Source organism: Oryza glaberrima, chromosome 2 (genome assembly GCF_000147395.1).
Source record: "Oryza glaberrima chromosome 2, OglaRS2, whole genome shotgun sequence".
In the NCBI taxonomy this organism is placed as follows: domain Eukaryota; kingdom Viridiplantae; phylum Streptophyta; class Magnoliopsida; order Poales; family Poaceae; genus Oryza; species Oryza glaberrima.
Genome location: NC_068327.1, coordinates 32315959 through 32335594, shown reverse-complemented (window position 1 = coordinate 32335594; position 19636 = coordinate 32315959). Strand labels below are relative to the sequence as shown.

The following is a 19636-nucleotide window of genomic DNA, read 5'->3' as shown; positions in this document are numbered from 1 at the left end:
TGAAGAAAGAATCATTTTTTCCTTTTTTTTTTTTTTTTGGTTCTGATTTCATCGTCATCGTCAACTACATATACAAGGTGGCTGAAACCTTCTCGCATATTTTTATCATACGGGGCATATACAAGCATGGAAGAAGGCTGAAAATGTTGAAAGAAAAAGAAGAAAAAAAAACAAAAAAAAACCTGTTTATCCTGTAACTTCTGCAGCTAACCCCTAAACCACACGAACTGAATCATCATCATCTTTTCCATTTGTTATTGGAATTTCCTCCTTGGTTTTTATACTGTGCAGAATAATCCCTGTCTCCGTCACAGTGAGCCTTCGAACGAGACCCGCAGCTGCACTTGCCTTGGCCGCTGCGATGGCGCATTGGCGAGACCCTGCAGCATCTTGATCACGTCGACCGTGTCGTCGAGGTAGTACTTGGCCATGCTCGGCTTCTTGCCGACCGTGCAGGCGAACACCTCGCTGCTCGCCGGGAGCTTGACGCTGCTGTTCGACGGGCAAACGATGCTCTCGAACATGTCCTCGTCCGACCGGTCGTCCCCAATGCACAGCACGAAATCGGGCGCCTTCCCTCGGCTCACCATGGATGACAAGAGGTTGTCCACAACCACACCTTTGCTGATGCCCTGCATGACATGAAAGATAATTTGTCATGAGAGATGATTTTAGTATGTTATCACTACAGAAATTTCGAGGTTGGTGGTTTGGGTGGCGAGATTGAGATTGAGTTGGTTCCTAACAGGGATAAATATTAAAAAGACCGGGGACTCTTTTCGCGAATTTTCCAGTCCACACGGGACATGGTCCATGCTGATTCATATCCTATTTGTCGAGCAGATATAGATTGTCCCCAAGTATGTGGTGGATGAAGACTGGATTGGATTAGAGCAATCCTTATCCGTTGCCTTTAGTTTGACAGCGACATCTAGTTGATCAACATGTTGTGCATACAAGTCTACAACCAGAACTAATCAAACATATACTGTCAAACAACTAGAGGAAGGAAGGAAGATGGCAGGCGCTTACCTGTGGATTTACTTCGACGATATGCTGGCCCCTCTTAACAACGACTGGTTCATTTGCAAGAACATTTTCGAGGTGGTCAAGCAGTTCCTTTGCCTGGCATGAACCAAAATCTGGATCTGCCTCATCGTGGTGCCAAACTAACGCGCTTTCCTTGTCTTCGATGGTTGAACCATCTGTTGCCTCCTTGTAAAGCCTCATCACTGGTTCTGCAGTCTTCTTCCAATCAAAGTCCACGGCCAACCCGCAGGTCTCCCAAGCTGAGTCCCTGCTCCACCTGTGGTATCCATAGATTAGTAAAAATCACAAATTTCCCAGAACAAATTCAAACGCTCCTCTACCTGTCTTGTAACTGAAAATGACACTAGATAAATACGCTAAAACCTATGTTTAGCTTAATGGCATAAATCAAAAGCCTCCTCAAGATTATCCTAGTACAATGGACATCACAGCTGCATCTAGATATGTTTATGAACTCAATATTTTGCTTCATGTTATTCGATAAATGTACTGGTTGATGTACTGTTTCATGATTTATATCATCCTACAGATTTAATCCAAATCTAAAACACTACTAATATGCAAGCAAAGCAACTTCGTACCAACAAGGAGAATGGAAGATAAGAGATTACTACCTTGTGAAGTAACCATGCTCTGCAGCAATCCCCAGCTTCTCACAAGGCGCAAACCACCTGCCAAGTTCATCCTTCCCTCTACCGCTCACGATGAACACTCTGTTCTTGGGGTCCTCGCACAGACGATTCAATACAGAGATGACCTCATTGCTCGGTGCCTTATCAATTGAACCCTCTGGCATCACTGTGCCATCATAGTCCAAGAGAATTAAGCGATTATCAGACTTCCGGTATGACGGCACAATGTGATCGACAGACAGCCGCCTGAAATTCGGGCCAAGTGCCACCACCTTGAAACTCATCCCAAACCCAATACCCCAATGCCGCCGCGAGAAATGATCCTTGCAAGCTCGCTGCAGGTCCTGGTCGAAAGATTTCGCCCAGTAGGCAACATCATGGGTGCTCACATACTTGTAGTGCTTCTCATGTCGCAGCCGCTGCTCTGGCTCAGGCATCCTCAGGGCTGCATTCATGGCCTCTGCCATAGACTCCACACTCCATGGGTTGACCCGGATTGCGCCGCTGAGCGACGGGGAGCACCCGACGAACTCCGACAGCACAATGACGCTGCGCTTGGCCGCATCATCCAGGCCAGTGCTCTCCTGCCGGCACACCGTGTAGATGTAGGGTATCCGGTTGAGGCCGTCCCGCACGGCGCTCACCACGCAGCACTCGGCCGCCGCGTAGTACGCCGCCTTCTCGTGCACCGACACACCGCGGTCGATCAGCACGATCGGGGTGTACCCCGGCGTGCCGAACCGCGCATTGACGCGGGCACTGATCGCCCTGGCTTCTCCCTGAACCTCCTGGATGTCGCGCCCCTCGCTGCGCGCCGGGTTCGCGATCTGCACGAGCACCGCGCGGCCGCGCAGCTCCGGGTGCTCCACCAGCAGCTGCTCCATCGCCAGGAACTTGAGCCCGATTCCCTTGAACAGGTCGACGTCGTCGACGCCGACCATCAGGCGCCGCCCCTTGTACGACTCGGTGAGCCGCCGCACCAGGTCCCCCGTCTCCGGCGCCGACACCACCGACCTCAGCTGGCCCATGTCGATCCCGACGGGCAGAATCTTGACCGTGACGGTGCGACCATAGTACTCGATGCCGATGTAGCCGCGCTTGGACTGGTAATCCAGGCCGAGCAGCCGCGAGCAGGCGGAGAGGAAGTGGCGCGCGTAGTCGAAGGTGTGGAAGCCGACGAGGTCGGCGTTGAGGAGGGCGCGGAGGAGGTCCTCCCTGACGGGAATGGTGCGGAAGATCTCCGAGGAGGGGAACGGCGAGTGGAGGAAGAAACCGACCTTGGCGCGCGGGAATCGCTTGCGGAGGAAGGTGGGGAGGGCAAGGAGGTGGTAATCGTGGATCCAGACGAGGTCGTCGTCGGGGCTGAGCACCTCGGTGAGGCGGTCGGCGAAGGCCCGGTTCGCCGAGAGGAAAGAATGGTAGAGCGCGCGGTCGAACGGCAACCCGCCCAGCGACGACGGCGTGAGCGGCAGAAGGTAATGGAGGAGAGGCCACAGGTAGTGCTTGCAGAATCCATGGTAGAATCGGCGGTGGAGATCGGCGGGCAAGTACACCGGCAGGCAAGAGAAGTTCGCCAGCAAGTAGTTGCAGAGCTCGTCGGAGGCCGCCTCGGTTGCGGGCGGCGGGAGCGTGCCGATGTGGAGGACGGGCGCGCCGGGGGGCAGCCCCGAGCGGAGCTGGTACGCGACGGCGTCCGAGTCAACCGTGAAGGAGAACCCGAACGGCGACGCCGCGTCGGCCGCGGCGCGGAGCGGGAGGCGGTGCGACACGACCACCCTCCGCGCGGGGGCCGGCGTGGACGGCGACGTGGGCGAGGCCGGCGACGCCGCCGACATGACGCGCGGGAGGCGCAGCGACGCGGGCGACGGCGCCGCGTCGTCCGCCGCGGCAACGAGGTCGAGGAGGTTGTGGCAGGAGAGCGAAGGCATCGCCAAAACAAAAAAAATCACCGGTTCGTGCACCCGACGAACAACTCGCCGCCTCCACGTCGCATCAAGAGAAGAAGAAAACCCAACCCGGCGGCGAACTACTCCGATGAAGCGGAAGGATGGAAACGGCCGCAAGCGTGATGGGCGTGGAGGTGGATAAGAACGGACGAGGGTGGGAGAGAAGAGAGGACGAGCTATAAATACGGTGGAAGAAAATCGAACGGAAGATCGCGGGGTGGGAACGGGATAGATATATATCGCAGCAGCAGAGTCTACAGAGTTGAGAGGAGGAAGATGGAAGGGGAAGGAGGAGGTGGAGGTGGAGGTGGAGGTGGTGGGGTGTGCTTATCCATCCAATCTTTGCACGGAAAGTGGGGGGAGGAAATGACGGGGCTGCCCCTCTCACTCTCGTGTAACGGCCGGGTTTTATCTTGAAATCTTCTCGTGCCTCGCGGCGTCGGGGATCGCGGAGGCGCTTACGGGAGGGATACGTCGCGTGGTGCGCGCTGCAGACGTATTCTCACCGAACGGGAGACACCTTTGGGTGCGGGTGGGAGACGGAGTGGGAGACGGACGGTGGGGGTGGATAACGCCGGGGCTGTTGGCAGGTGGGACAGATGGGGAGGAGTACTGGAGAGCCATTACTTGTGCACGGTTTTTCCAAATAGTTTTTCCCATTATTCTTTTAATCTTACGGCAGACGTATACGTACGTACACTATAAGAGACATATATCTGTTCTTGATAAAATCATGTTGAAACCTATCTACAAATGCATACTCCCTCCTTCCAATTTTAATTGCAACCACGTGTTTTCATGTCCAACTTTAATCATTCAACTTATTTTAAGAAAATTTATAATTAGTATTTTTATTATTATTAGATAATAAAACATAATGGTATTTTATGCGTGTTATATTTTTTAAATAAAACAGTTAATTAAAATTGGGTACAGAAAACTATAATTGTACTTAAAATGAGATGGATAAAGTAATATCTGTGGATAGCAGGATTTGAATCCTGATAAGTAAAGTCATGCACACATGACTAGCAAACCACTAGGGATTTCCTATTTCACAAGATATTTTGATCTGCTGCATCGGAACGTGAATTACGTGGGTGATAGTAATATGGTGGTGTTGTTTGTCATGATGTTTATGTGAAAATGAAAAGTCGTAAACGAACTTCCTTTTATAATGGTACAGATTATCACTGTTCTGTTGCATGTGTTTTAAATTGGACTTTCATGACCATATCATTATTGTTGGTGTTGAAATTACTCCTGGTTGCTAACGCCAAAAGAATGTGTTATGATGAAAAAACAATATGTTATTCGGCGTGGCAGGCTCCAAATCACATTCAACAAAATTTCAGAATCAAAATCTTGCAATCTTTTAGCATCTGTCATATATGTTGTCTGTATAGGCGAGTATAAATTAAATTGAAGTATATTCTTGTCATACGCGTAGCATAGATAATACTAGATAATATTGTTAACTAACCGTAATTTAATTTATAAAACAACATCATAACTTTTTTACATAAGATTAAAAATAAACACATATAGCGCGCGCACAGCTAAGAGATTCTTAACCACCATGACAATCCAATATTCCAAGCAACAATACATACCAAAATTGTTGCCACACCTTATGTTAAAAAACTATTAAGAAAAATGTTTAAGAACATGTGAATATTGTGCGTCTTCCTTATCTTATACGGAAAGAAGTTGATGCTAACAATTCCATTAAATCTATCAATGCAATAAACATGTACAAAACGAAGATTCCGTATCCTCTCTTTTATTTTTTTTTAAAAAATACCCACCATTTCACTTATCGTACTCGCAAACTTAGAAGGAACTCTACAATCCAATCACAACTTAAAAAACGATTTTTTATACGAGAGACAAACAGACTGTAATATGGCGCGTCTCCAAAAGTCAAACATTCAATTTCACGTATGGCTTCTCGCATGCAAAAATTTAATTTTTTAGGCGATGCCTCTTAGGTGGCCGCATATAAAAATAAACATATTTTCACATATGGAACTCTTAAAGTCCACAAGTCTGATATATCCCTTCTTTCCCTCTAAGCACTTTAAATTTTTTTCAAGTCATTCTTATCTCTACTTCTCTCTCACCCCCTCGTTACTCATCTTTATCTCAAACTACTATATGTCTCAAAATCCTCTCTCATTTCTCGCTTCTCTCCTCCCGAGCTGGCGAGGAGCGGTGAGGCATGGTGAGGAGCACGGGGGACGACCTTCCCCCGCTCGAGAGAGGAGCGGCAAGGAGCAGCGGTAGGCGACGCCATTCCCCTACAGTTGGCGCGCGTGGGACAGCCTTTCCCCACCCGATAGAGGAGGTGAGGAGCGATAACGACGAGCGCGCGGCTCTGCCGTGCTCAAATCCAACTGTGGCCCTTCCTCGATCGGATCCAGCGCCCTCTCCCCTCCCCGCGTGGATCTGTTGACGGTAGGGCGAAGTCGACCACGTTGGTGGCGACGGGAGGATGAGGAGGACAGCGGCTGCGACGACGACAGGATTTTCGGAACATTTTTCTTCAATTTTTTCTTTTTCGCATGCGGTCGGCTTAAGTGTCCACATGCGGAAAACGGATTTTCAGGTTGTGCTGGTTGCATGAAAAAAAAACGATTTTTACATACCTTTTGGTGCATTTGGGCCGCGTGTCCACATGCAGAAATCGGTTTTAGCAGGATGGAAAAAATGTTTTTAGTAGCGGAATGTATGTGCACCATATAAAACGTGTTTAAAGAAAACTAACACATGCAACGGTTGGAAATCGAGATAGAGCCACCGATTGAATATGATATTATACCAAATATTATTAAAATTTTCACTATAAGCTAATTAACCATATCAAATTACGACAGGACAATAAACCAAATATTTATCTGCTATCATACTAACTCCGAAAATTTCTTTTCTGAAAAACTACACTAAGTTGGAGGAAAATCCTTTGCGTCGAGCGTTCGATGCGCGCCAAAAAAAATCAGGCGCCCGCGCCCACCACGTGTCCCCACCACAGTGTTACAACAGTTGCCCCGATGTAACGGAAACACCCTATTAAGAGGGATCTGTTTTATTTTTTATTCCATCAACAATGTTTTAACTAGTGTAATCGTGATATTTTATTTTGTTATGGATCAAATGTTGCAGTGGATTTTGATATTGTTTAATAATGTCATCTTGATGGACACGTGGGTTGCTGATGTACATGGGGTTTAAGTGCTGCAATGAATTCAAATCGTTTGTTGTATACGTTGAACCAAATTGTTGCATCTAGCGATCTGACCGTGTTTCACTTTTTTTAAGAATTAAAACATTCTTTCGCTATTTGCTGAAACATTATTTTTATATAGGGTGAAACATCGTCTAATTTTTTGGAAACCATTGTTTCATACGTTGTAGCAAAATATTTTATGGGATGAATTGGTTATGTTTCATGTATGTTTCAGTTTTTTAAAAGACTAAAACATTTTCGATATATTTAGTGAAACATGTTCAATCTATTTGGTGTAAGAGCATCTACAATATAGTATAAAAGTAATCCATAGAAATTAAACTTTTCCCATTCCATTCAGCTACCTAGCGACAAAAGCTTCGAACCAAATACTCCTACTCCGCTACCTTCATTCTCTTTCCTGCAAAAGTTCGTATCGTTGGTTTTACCAATGAACTAAACAAAGCTCGTTAGGTTAAAGTTAGGTTTACCTTTGGGGACAGTAATCCTGACCAGCTGTAGACCCCGTGAGAAATAACACAGAGACGTGCGAAGAGCTGTGACCGCGTTGCCGGCTCAGCTCCACAGCTGTAAGGCCAGCACACACCGTAGGACCGGCACGTGGCGGCCAGCCACGACAGGATAAGCCGATAGACTGCCCCGGTGCCGTGGCGTCCAGGCTTAAGCCCCAACCAAAATCTGCCACGTAACGTGGAAGCTCACGTGGGCAGCCAGCACTGCAGGGCCCAGGCGGCGGCGCCTTGCCGACCTTGCCAAAGCTGAGAGCTCCCGGCGCCTCGCCGCCGTCGCCAACCGGCGGCTTTGAATTGAGGCCCCAGCAACGTTCAAACGTGTATCCATACCAACCGCAGCCGAGCATCTGTGGTAGTATATGCCCGTGGCATGTCGGGAACGCAAATATCGCCCAGCGCCTAACATACTAGTACTACCAACCAAACATTATCTGATCTGATCCTGATCCTGATCCAATCTAATCTCACATGGCGCACTACCGTTCTCGTCATGCAGATCCAGGGAGGACGCAGACGGATTAGCAGAAGATCAGAAGAATACGATTTTCTTTTATATAGGGTGTTTTGTAGTAGTTGTAGCTCTAACTTGTGCAGTTGTGCAACTCCTACAACTAGATCGGTACGGATTATGTGTAAGACAGCAACAAAACAGATTAGCCGTCAACGTAGCCAGCCAAGCTCTTTAAAAGCATTAATTAAAACCACTACCAACAGTCAAACCCCCCAAATAAACGGAGGCGCGCTTCTACTGCCCGTGAGGCACAACAGATCGTTACGATTTCGAACCATCTCCATGTCGCATGTCGCTGACGACGGCAGCTGGCCCTTTTTACTGCAGTCACGGGTGAGCGAACGGCCGAAGCGACACTGGCGACTGGCCCGTCCCCCACCGGTTGCCCCGCCACGCCGAAGCATCGCGTGCAGACGCAGACACAGTCACCACGTAGTCAAACACATGCCCACTCGAGATGATATTTTTCCCTCTGCGTTGCACTTGTGTGTGGCGTACACGTACTACTACCGGATACAGTACAGTCGTAGCGAACGTGGCTGAGTTATGGGCGTACACGTGGGTGTCGCGAGGCGGAGCCGCGGTTGCAGTGGGAACTTGGGTCTCCTCCAACCTCGTATGGTCGACACGTCACGGTCGGCAGCGAGGGTTGACGTGAAGGGGATTGCGGGGGGGACTGACGCGTGGATGGTGACTCCCGGTCCCCGGCACGTGCCGCTCCGGCGGGTCAGTCCATCCATCTGGCTCACTTGCCGCTCTGTCCACGTCGGTCGGTTCCACCACCTGGGTCAGTCTTTTTTTCGTTTTTTTGACTCGTCGCTGGCTTCTAAAAAGTGTAGCTAAATTTAAATTTCAAAAATATTTCTTTTTTTGTTACGAGTACTCCTACTCCTCTCATTTCGTTTCACCCTTAGGGTGTGTTTAGTTCACGCCAAAATTAGAAGTTTGGTTGAAATTGAAACGATGTGATGAAAAAGTTGAAAGTTTATATGTGTAGAAAAGTTTTGATGTGATGAAAAAGTTAAAAGTTTGAAGAAAAAGTTTAAAACTAAACAAGGCCTTACCTTCGAAACTGTTGAAAACGAAAACGCGGTAATATAAGGTATGAATGAGGTATTGGCCTGTTCGGCTGCTAGCAACAGTATCGGCGATACGGTATCGCACACACGCGACGCAAATACAGCTGCCCATCTGCTGAACAGGCTTATTTATGTGAATAAAATTGCTCCAATAAAAATTGATGTTTTAAAGAGACGAGTTAGGATAAGCACTCAACATGAAATAAGATTAATACTATTCGCACACATGGGTGCAGCCAGTAATGAAGTCTACTCTCTTTAATAAAAGAATATAACTTAATGGAGGACAATCCAAATTTATTGTTTTATGTCTCATTTCTAATTAAGATGATTTTCTTTTATGGAGGAACTCTATCTATGTGAAGCTAGGCATTCAACGTATAATCACCTGCGCGTGTATGTGTGCGTGAGCACAAAAGTGGTGTGTTTACTCAGTTATTAAAAGAAACTTACATCTATAAATACATTTTAGTCTACACAAGAGTATAAAAGTGGTATGTCTAAATTCGTAGATCTATAAAGGGATAATTGTTTATTTGACCCTGTTTTAAAGCATAATTATCAATTTGACCCTACTTTTTTTTAGTTTACTTACTTGGACCTGTTTTTCAAAATGGAATGAACTATTTGACCATGTTCCGTTAAGGCGGGTTAACACGGTTAAATAAGGGGCCAATAGTCCATTTTACCCTTACTTATTTGATACTGTTATATCAAAATATACATATATTTGGACCTTTTAACAAATCTAAATCAATTTGACAAATTTAATAGACAGTAGCTAGAGCTCGGAGGTTGATGCTGGGTGCCGTTGTGGACCACCCTTTGCATGCCGCCACCGCTCTACCGCACGACAGCGCGCGCGCGGACGTCCCTACACGCACCGCACGGTGGCGCCGACCTCCCTCTGCACGCCGCTGCCCCCGAAGCCGTGCGCCGGCGCCGCGCGATGGCGGCGCCGCCGAAGCGGTGCACCACTGCCGACCTCCATATGCATGCCACTGCGATGGCGCCACCGCCGACCTCCCAACGCGCGTCGCGTGATGGCGTCGCCACCACTCCTCCCTCCGGTCCTCCGCCAGCCACCGTCACCTGCCTCACCGTGCGCCGCCGCTGCCAGTGCTCCCTCCCTTCCCACAGAACCGCCGCCTCCCCATCAAAGTCCGCCACCGCTACGCTGCCTTCGCCGACCGCTAGAGCTAGATCCGTCGTGCGCGTGCCTCGGCACCACCGGATCCGTCGCCTCATCGCCGAGTACAAAAGTGGTCTGTTCAAACTCGTAGTACTATAAGGCTGGCTGCGTTCGTTTATTGGAGATAGGGGAGATTGTCACTCGTTTTCCGCGCGCACACTTTTCAAACTACTAAACGATGTGTTTTTTGCAAAAATTTTCTATAGAAAAGTTGCTTTAAAAAATCATATTAATCTATTTTTGAAGTTTAAAATAGTTAATACTCAATTAATTATAAGCTAATGGCTCACCTCGTTTTGCGTATCTTCGCAATCTTTTCAATCCTCTCTCTCGAACACACCCTAAATGTTTTATTCGGTTGTATGTTCTTATATTTTAGAATCGAGAAAGTAATTAACTGGAATAGTTATTTAGGGCTTGTTAGCCAGGGATGGAAACAGTTAAAATGGGAACATTAATTATAAATGTGGGCCATGAATGGATCACGGACAGTAGCCACGCGTTGATCCTATCCAATAGCGTAGCACGGCCGGGGGAACGGTGGGCCCCAGCAAAAGGAGTACGAGAAGAAAAGAATGGAGGGACGGCAGGGCAGGCACAGTGCAAGATTGTGGGGCGCCGCCACATTATCCTCTCTCCCCCCGGCCCGTATTTCGTGCCGCATAAGCCAACCGGGTGCGTGCCCCTGGCCCCCACTCGCAACATGGCTTTTGCTACAGCTATAGAGTAGTTGTACTCCAGTGGGCCATGCCTCCATTTATAACTCCAGTGGCCGCCCGTACGGATTTGCTACCAACTTGTGGAATCAACAACGACATCGTTAACCCATACCCGTAATAGCTTCGTTAGTTTAGTGATCATCGTCACATTTTCTATACTTAGTTAAGTTTAGTTAAGTATACGGGTTTAGAAATGAAAATTAAAGTTCGTTACTCGGATATGCTTACATCGTTTTTTAATATATAGTCGTAATAAGTGAAACCAAGGTAATCTTTTAGCTTGTTAATGTTAGCATAAGAGATCACTATTTTTTTTATATGCCTTGTTTAGTTTCAAACTTTTTCTTCAAACTTTCAACTTTTTCATCACATCAAAACTGTCCTATACACAAACTTTCAACTTTTCCATCACCTCATTCTAATTTCAACCAAACTTTTAATTTTAGTGTGAACTAAACACACCCATACTTAGTATTTTTAACTTAGAACTTAATCTTTTAAGTATTTTAGCTGATATTTAATTAATTGTGTACTAATTTAACGTTCTTTTTTTCTGCACGAAGGATTAGGTGGTGTTTGGATTCAGGGACTTAACTTTAGTCTCTATATTTATACACTAATTTAGAGTATTAAATATAGTCTACTTACAAAACTAATTACATATATGAAAGCTAATTCGCGAGACAAATTATTTAAGCCTAATTAATCCATTATTAAAGAATATTTACTGTAACATCACATATGCTAATCATGAATTAATTAGGCTCAACAGATTCGTCTCGCGAATTAGTCCAAGATTATGGATATGTTTTATTAATAGTCTACATTTAATATTTATCATTAGTGCCTAAATATCTTATGTGATAAGGACAAAAAGTTTTAGTTCCATCTAAATAGGGTCATAGTTCCAACCCACGTAAAAGAATACAGCCTAATAAAGTAATAGTGCTAACTTAGTAGTATTATCTTCTTCTTTTTTTTGCCCAGCTACTAGTTGCTGCTAGACTACTGCTGCTGTGCTGTTCCAAGAAGGTGAGGTTAGAATGTACTAAGAAGGTGAGGTGTTGTTCCAAGTCTTGATCAGAAAGTAAAGCACGCGATCTGCAAAAAGGGCAAATCCTCGGACGGGATAACATAATCAAATCAATGTGCACAGTGACTTTTCGCGCGAAAAAAAAACCATATATTAGTACGTACTGATCCTGCATCTGGTCCTGGTGATGGAATTAGGTATGGGAAAGAGATAAATAATATAATGCGCGAACAGTATTATAAGGGTGGACCCGGCGCTATCAAGAACGTGAAGGCAGTGTTTTAGGATATAATAAACCAACCAAATCTTTGACGGACTGGTAGATCATTAAAGAGATGGTCCTCCACGCGGCCAATTCATTAAGAAATCGATAATTAAAGAAGGGATTACCACTACGCTAGCAGTAGCAGTAGTAGCAGGTAGGAGTAATTGTTATCCGGATAAGGTTACTGCAGCTGGAGCTAGCATTATGGTACTTAGTTTGTTTAGGTTAATCCTATGCTGCGCCCGCACTCAGATCGGAAAACTGCAAATTGCTGTAATGCTGAAGCTGTCATATGCTGTGTCTATGTGGCCCTTTTCATTTGACCTATCTTTTAGCAATTTTCACACGAGAAATTCCGACGTTTTCACGCTGCTAGTCGTGTGCTCGTACCGGGAAACAGCCAGGCGCGCGCCGCACAGATCAACATCGTGTGCTGCACGCCGCGGGATCGGGGCACACCAGTGAAAATCACCACCGCCGGAGTCAACCAAAACGTACGCGTCGTATGCGCGCGATTCGTCGACGCGTCTCGTCGGAGCAGGCAGCCTCTCGCTGTCGCCCGCGTCGCGCTCGTCGATCTCGATCCGTTGCTAAACTCGAACGGGAATGCGAGCTAATTACGGGGTTTAGCATGTGTAATAAGGTGCGGTGATTCGATCGATCGGCATCCTCGTGCATGCGAGCCGTACGTACCGGCCTACCGGGGGGATCGAAAAAAATCGTGTGGGTCTCTGGGGTCCCAAGTGTAATCGCTTCCATGATTTTTTTGGTGAGGATGATGTATGATGTTGACGAGCAACTCAGAAAACTACTATCTCCTCACCATCACCACTTTTATCCTCTCCAAAAAAAGAGTACGAAGTAGATTTCATCAGATGGACACTTGGACGGATGGTGGTACTACGATCACGATAGATCTCTTGGGGCCCCTTCCCAACTGTACCAGATTGCTTAAAAAGGATGGCACTCCATGTCTCACCTGAAAGGCTGATGACTCGGAGCTATTTCCAGACGTGCTAGAAGGTGAGGTGTCGTCCAACGACACCACCACGCAACAATGCTCGTCAGAAATATATCGTGCGATTTCTGCTGCTGCTGCTGTGTGCGATGCGATCATTTCGCTCGAGAAAAAGACCAGCGCACTCGACTCGACCACCATGCATGCGCTGCGCTGCGCTGCCATGTGTGCGCCTCGGCTCGGCGACAGCGCACGGCGCGTATGCGATTCTTGCCTTGGACTCCATGCCATTGCAGCGCCGTGCCATGTCGCGCCGTGGCCAGGCAGCCGCGCCGCGCCGCGCCCAAGTCTTTGACTCGCGGGACGCGCCGCGCGCGCGCTTTTCTGCGCCGGAATGCTTGAAATTTTCGACCGATCGGGGCCCTCGTTCTCCCGACATCTCCGCGCCGACACTGCCCGGTAATCCGCTTGCGTTCCGGTCAACTCGTCGCATTGCTCGCGATGGATTTCGTCGCAGTGCGTACACTGGTTGCATTGCATGGCCACTTGGCCAGCAACGGCGACGTCGTCGTACTCGCCGTTTTTTCACTCATGTCGTTCGACCACAACACAACCACTACACACGACTACACGAGTCGCGACTCGCGAGTGAGTACACTACACTGCACACGAAAGGAACATGACGTAGCCGTAGTATCGCCCGGTGGTCGAGATGTCGAATGATTGGTCGCATCCAACGATCGGAGATAAGAATATCGTATGCTACTCGATCGTCTGTACTACTGCTATTATCGCAAAGGCTAAAAGGGGGATTAGCTAGCTAGCGACATACTCACATTGGGGATAATGATGCTGTGGCTATAGTGCGGCAGCTGCTGCTGGGATGACAGGATGAGGGCAGTGGGTACAGGTGTTGCTTTTGCTTTCTCTGCAGATCTTCTTCAATCCATCGCGAGATCTTTGCCGTGATTGTATGGGTTTGACCCTGGCGAATTTCGGTTGGCAATTGCTTAGACAGTTCGATCAGGATCAATTCCCTTTTCATTTCGGCGACGTCGTCGTTGTGGATCAGATCAAAGAGTAGGTTATGGTATAAAAACAGTACGGATTCATTGGACCATCCTATACTTGATTAGCATGTTCAAATCCTTTACTCCAGGAATGTTTGGCAGCATTCCGGCTCAGCATGTTTCAGGCCACCAATGCCATCGATACATGGGTACTTTTTTGCACAGAATACGCCATGTTATCCGGGGTATAGGGCTTCGGTTTGTTGATGGCGATCTTATCTCTTCCCGTTTTGTGGCGAACTAATTGCGAATTATATATTGCACGCGCGAGGCCGTACCGAATTAGAAGTCCATTAAGAAAATAACCGAAGAAATGAAGTTGTTGGAACGTAGGAGTAAATCTACTTTAATTCATATCTGCAAATCTTGCTCCAGAGGCAACTACCAGCACATTTCTGTGCCTAATCCATAACAATATTAAATTACTGGCACACACGTATGCACTACTACCATTGTAGACTTGGTAGTAGTTGTTGGCACCACTACTACCTTTCGTTGCTGATCTGGGTCATGACCATTCTGCCCCTGAGAATGCTATGCATTCACAAAGTCAACAGGTCATTTGTAAGTGTACCCGTATATATTGGTCAGCTCCTGTGGTCTCCGTTAATATCGGCTCGTTTTGGCATGACTTTATCGAATAAATTAAATCAGGTCAAACCAATAATCGAGTTTGCTCGAACAAAATAGGGGTGTGTGTGTGTATGCAGGATGCTTGGGAGACAGGTGCTGGGATGCAGGCTCTCCTTGCATGGTCTAATTGGTCTTTCCATGTCGTGCAGAAATAATTGGGAGGAGATCGTACGGCTCCTTGCATAATTGCATTGTATATTATATTGGGTACTGTACTAATTTCTTCATCTAGATATATAACTAGATTTAGCATCGACCAATGAAACGGAGTAACTGGACTGCACGCAATAGCTAGCTACTCCAGCTTGTAGTTTGGTCACACAAGCTAGGTGAGGACCAGGGACAAAAGGAAGCAGAGAGAGGACACTGCATGCGTGTCTTGTGTCGTGCATAGTTTGGGGTTAAACATGCGTTCCTGCTGCTATCAATATGCACGAATCCAAGGCAAACCAAAACAGTAGCAACCGATAACTAACTCCGACCTTAAATTACCACGGCAATTTGTCACCAACCAACACAATCACACCAAATCTCTCACATAAATGCCACCGATATATTGCAATGCACTCAAGAATATAAATGTTTAGGGATACAAAATTGAGGAGAAAGAGAGGTATAGTCTGAGAAGAGAGATCAGACAAGAGGAAGCAGGAGATTGGGACTAGTGAGTAGGAATTGAGAGGGGAAGCAGCAGCAAGGAGAAAGAAGCTATCGTTTGAGGCGTTCTGGTAATTGATTCATCGATGACCCTGGCTGCTGGCTGCTTTGCCTCTTTTCTAGTCTCCTTCTCCCTAGCCGAATGGGCCCAAAGCCAGCCCACTTGTCTAGCCTTCTAAGCAGGCCATGTACATGACATTCTTCCCCCGTTAAGAATCGGCTTGTCCCCAAGCCGATGCAACTGACTCGCCAGATTAATGCCCCCAAGATCCCAGGGTACCTGCAGGGAAATGTCTTGTTGGGCAGAATCCCAGAACAATTGTTTGATGACCTTCGAACCATCTGATGTAGACCCTGCCCACTGTTGAATCCACTTATCCAGCATACATAAAACCTGAGCATTACAACCACACTCTCTACCATGCTTTTGCTGCCTCAACCACCAAGCCTTCACGCCTTCTTCACCACTACTATCAGCATATACTCCATGAGAGCCCAGATGTAACATGCAAATATTGAGATCAGTGGGCTGAGAAACATGCATATGCTTATTTGTCTGAATGAGAGCTACTTCTTTGTTTGCAAACTCCCAAATTGCTAAAAATTGTATGGTTTTACCTTGATCACCAACCAATCTTGCAGCAACTAATTTAACCGCTCGATAGGCCCATGTGTGCAAGACTATGCTGTCCTCACAAACTAAACAAATGAGGCATCTCTCTGAACATTTAACCAGTTCTATTCCACGAGAATTCTTACTGAAAGTGCTAGCTTCCAAACTGAGATGGACTGCACCAAGTTTCAGCTGCTCCCTTTGTAACAATAGCTCATGTGTCTGGCCATGTTGATTCCATTGAAGAATAAGCTCAAATGTACATAGCAACTGTTGTAGCACTGCCCATATTAAATCCCTAGAATTGGCAACTGACAGCCATAACACCTTGTTTGTATATTCTCTTCTAATAACTTTCACATTTGTCCATAACATTAGTTTCCCTTCAGATATACACTTCCAAGAAAAATTGAGCCCTTGCCCTCCTGCTGCACACAAACTGAATACCTCACTCCTCCATTGCGAAGGAGGAGGCCAAGGTTGCAACTTGACCAACTTTCTTGTTGAAACCCTAAATGCCTCACCATTGTTTGATCCGAATTGAGTCCAAGAAGTATCATCTAGTACATCATTGTTGTTACTTTGAACCTGAAATGAAATTGGAATAGTGTAGAACCGAGCATGGCGATGGGTAAGTCTCTCATGTGACTTGCAAGTGCAATTACCATCAACATTAGCTCCACTGAACAAACAATCACACCATGCATCGGGTGATAGATGGGAAATCAGCATCAGCAGCAAGAACAATTCATGATCCCCATATGCCCAACCATAGGTTGAATGATGTGTGTGCTGATAGGCCTTCCTAAAGGCACCAGAGAGACATATCTCATACCAAATACACCATCCAACAATCAAATTTTGCAGCAAGCCCTCAGTGGAATAAATTGTTCTACTCATGAATTGGGCAACGCTGTAGTTCAAGTAGACTTGATGAGACTCACCATATAAATTCAGTGTTTCAATTTCAGCTTGAACACTTGTTTGAATAAGTGGCGGCCAGGGTTGTAAGAGCTTTACCACCACGCCTCCGCTACCTTGACAAAGCTGTGGATCAGGCCATGGTAAAGGCCGAGAACCTGAGGTCATCTCAGCTTTGTTCCATGGAATTGCTGCTCTCCAAGGTGGTACTGGTGGAGGGCTAGCTGTGTATTCTGAGCTCCGGTCAAAGCAACCATAGAGTACTTCCAATTTCAATTAAACGAAAGAGAGGCCGACAACTCCAAAGTAGTCACGGCTCAAGCACCAACTCCAGTTCCTGGGAGGAATTGCATTGATGATTAACAATGGATCTCTGAAGCATAAATACATAGTGGTGAACTTGGTATCCACTTCCATGAGCTCCATCCACTCCTCCTTGGCCATGTCTTTGCCACCATCATCATCAGCCAACTGGTTCTCACACTTCATTGAACACTCGATGGTTGTTCCCATGCCAAGCTTGGCTGTGTCAACATGGTTAGTTGAGCCGGCCTCTGTACTGACCTCCAATGTGATGGAAGTTGGATCAGTGTTGGCGCTCAACGCTGCCACATCTCTAGTGGAATCCTTGCTCAAGGATAAATCCACCTTGGTGTGGCGAAATGCCTCCAGCATCCGATCGATCTTGGTGCACAGGTCTTGAATGGTCTTGTCTAAGTTCTCCACCGCCTTGTCCATGTCAGTCTCAGCCTTCTTGGTCTCGTTGAAAGGAACCGATGTCACCATGGCTGCTGATGTAATTGAGGGTACAGATGAAGCTGTTGTAGCAGGGAACACGCGTTCTGGTGCAGCAGCAGTACTCTTGGCCGCTGGCCTGGCGGTGGTGCTACTTGGTACCATTGTCAAACAGGTGGTGTGCGTGGCGGTGGCGCCATCTCCAGGGAACATCTGGACGTGCTGCACATCCAGTAAGCAGCCCACGTTGTAGATGTCGCGACCGTGGGTGGCGGACCGAGCCCTCTCCGCGTCATGGCTGGACATAAATGACACAAGAGCCTTGACTTGCCATGTGCTCACTGCAAGAACCTGCACCGCCACTGCTCCATAGGTATCGTACACTTGATGCAACACCTCATATGTCACTAGATATATGATCTGGCTCACGGTGACGCGAAGGACAGCAGCTGAGTCGCCTCTTGGACAGGTCGACATTTCATCGAACAGGTGGTGGGCATCTCCTCCAAAGACACCACCACCAAGTTGCTGGCAGTTCCTCTGACCACCAGCGCTCTCCCACTTCATCTCCACACCAGAAACCCCACGAATCAACTGCTCAGATACCATATTGTCACGAACCAACACAATCACACCAAATCTCTCACACAAATGCCACCGATATATTGCAATCCACTCAAGAATATAAGTGTTTAGGGATACAAAATTGAGGCGAAAGAGAGGTATAGTCTGGGAAGAGAGATCAGACAAGAGGAAGCAGGAGATTGGGACTAGAGAATAGGAATTGAGAGGGGAAGCAGCAGCAAGGAGGAAGAAGCTATCGTCTGAGGCGTTCTGGTAATTGATTCATCGATGACCCTGGTTGCTGGCTGCTTTGCCTCTTTTCTAGTCTCCTTCTCCCTAGCCGAATGGGCCCAAAGCCAGCCCACTTGTCTAGCCTCCTAGAAGGACATCACAGCAGCCCATGTACATGACACAATTCCGGGCTAGTACGGGACCGAAAGCATGGAAAAATCATGCTTTCTCCAACGAAAGGATAAGGCTCTTGGAAACGGCTACTCGATCGTACTCCCATGAAACCTATATTCAAATACGTAGTAATAGAATACGTCACATCCGATACTATGTTGTTATATTATGGAACGGAGGTAGTAGTATCGATGGTGTTTTTAAGAACTTCTCCCAAAAAAATAATAAAAAAAATCTCTAAACAGTTTTTCTTTTTATTTCATTATGTAAAAAAAATAGTTATTGAATTAAAAAAAGGTAATTTTATCATCCTTAAATTTACCAGAATGTATCACACTTTCTAATGTAAAATTTGATAAAAATTAGTCTAAACTTTAAATACATCGAAATACTTTTTCTAGAATCATAAAATTTCTCACTAAAAAAAACTAAAAGCTAAAAGCTGGCTTTCTCATCTTCTTCAAATTCCTAGGAGCTAATTACCGATCAATAATTTGCCATAATCTTTTGCGGATCTAAGGAGTCGTTGGTACGAATATCGCCGACGAGGCGTGCCAAAGATCACCCACACACACAACACGCACCTCACCTCACCTGCCCTCTGCTAATCGAAATTAGAGCAAGCCCAGCAGAGCTTCCATCCGGACATCCATCCCATGTTTGGCGTATGGAGGTGAAAAAACACGGTCCAACAGAGTCTCCATTACACACGCCATTTTAGATGGCCTCCAAACCAAGCCCTCTCCATGCCATATTTGGCGTTTCTCTCTCCTCACGCCATTCCCAACTGCCCAGCTCCGACGAACTCGCGCCACCATCTGGACTGTGCCAAGGGGAATAGAGAGGATGGACATACCGGGTCTGCAGTTGGAGATCGCCGGAGTGGAGGCCCCG

General features: G+C 46.8%; 1 protein-coding gene across 1 annotated transcript; it reads right to left on the bottom strand.

Moving 5' to 3' along the window:
• On the bottom strand, window positions 1-3929 carry LOC127762383 (probable alpha,alpha-trehalose-phosphate synthase [UDP-forming] 9). The gene is made up of 3 exons (XM_052286884.1): window positions 1665-3929; window positions 1033-1306; window positions 1-632 (listed from the first exon to the last, which is right to left on the bottom strand). Exons 1-3 carry the CDS (start codon window positions 3608-3610, stop codon window positions 309-311), a joined length of 2544 nt encoding a protein of 847 aa, XP_052142844.1. The 5' UTR covers window positions 3611-3929; the 3' UTR covers window positions 1-308.
• Window positions 3930-19636: the final 15707 nt, after the last annotated feature.

What these genes read in the sequence shown, in the direction of transcription:
- LOC127762383 (XM_052286884.1), bottom strand. Translation starts at nt 3,610, where the DNA reads ATGCCTTCGCTCTCCTGCCACAACCTCCTCGACCTCGTTGCCGCGGCG. An exon ending in GAGCATGGTTACTTCACAAG is followed by an intron (nt 1,307 to 1,664) that starts GTAGTAATCTCT and finishes TGGATACCACAG; the next exon opens with GTGGAGCAGGGACTCAGCTT. An exon ending in TCGTCGAAGTAAATCCACAG is followed by an intron (nt 633 to 1,032) that starts GTAAGCGCCTGC and finishes CATGTCATGCAG; the next exon opens with GGCATCAGCAAAGGTGTGGT.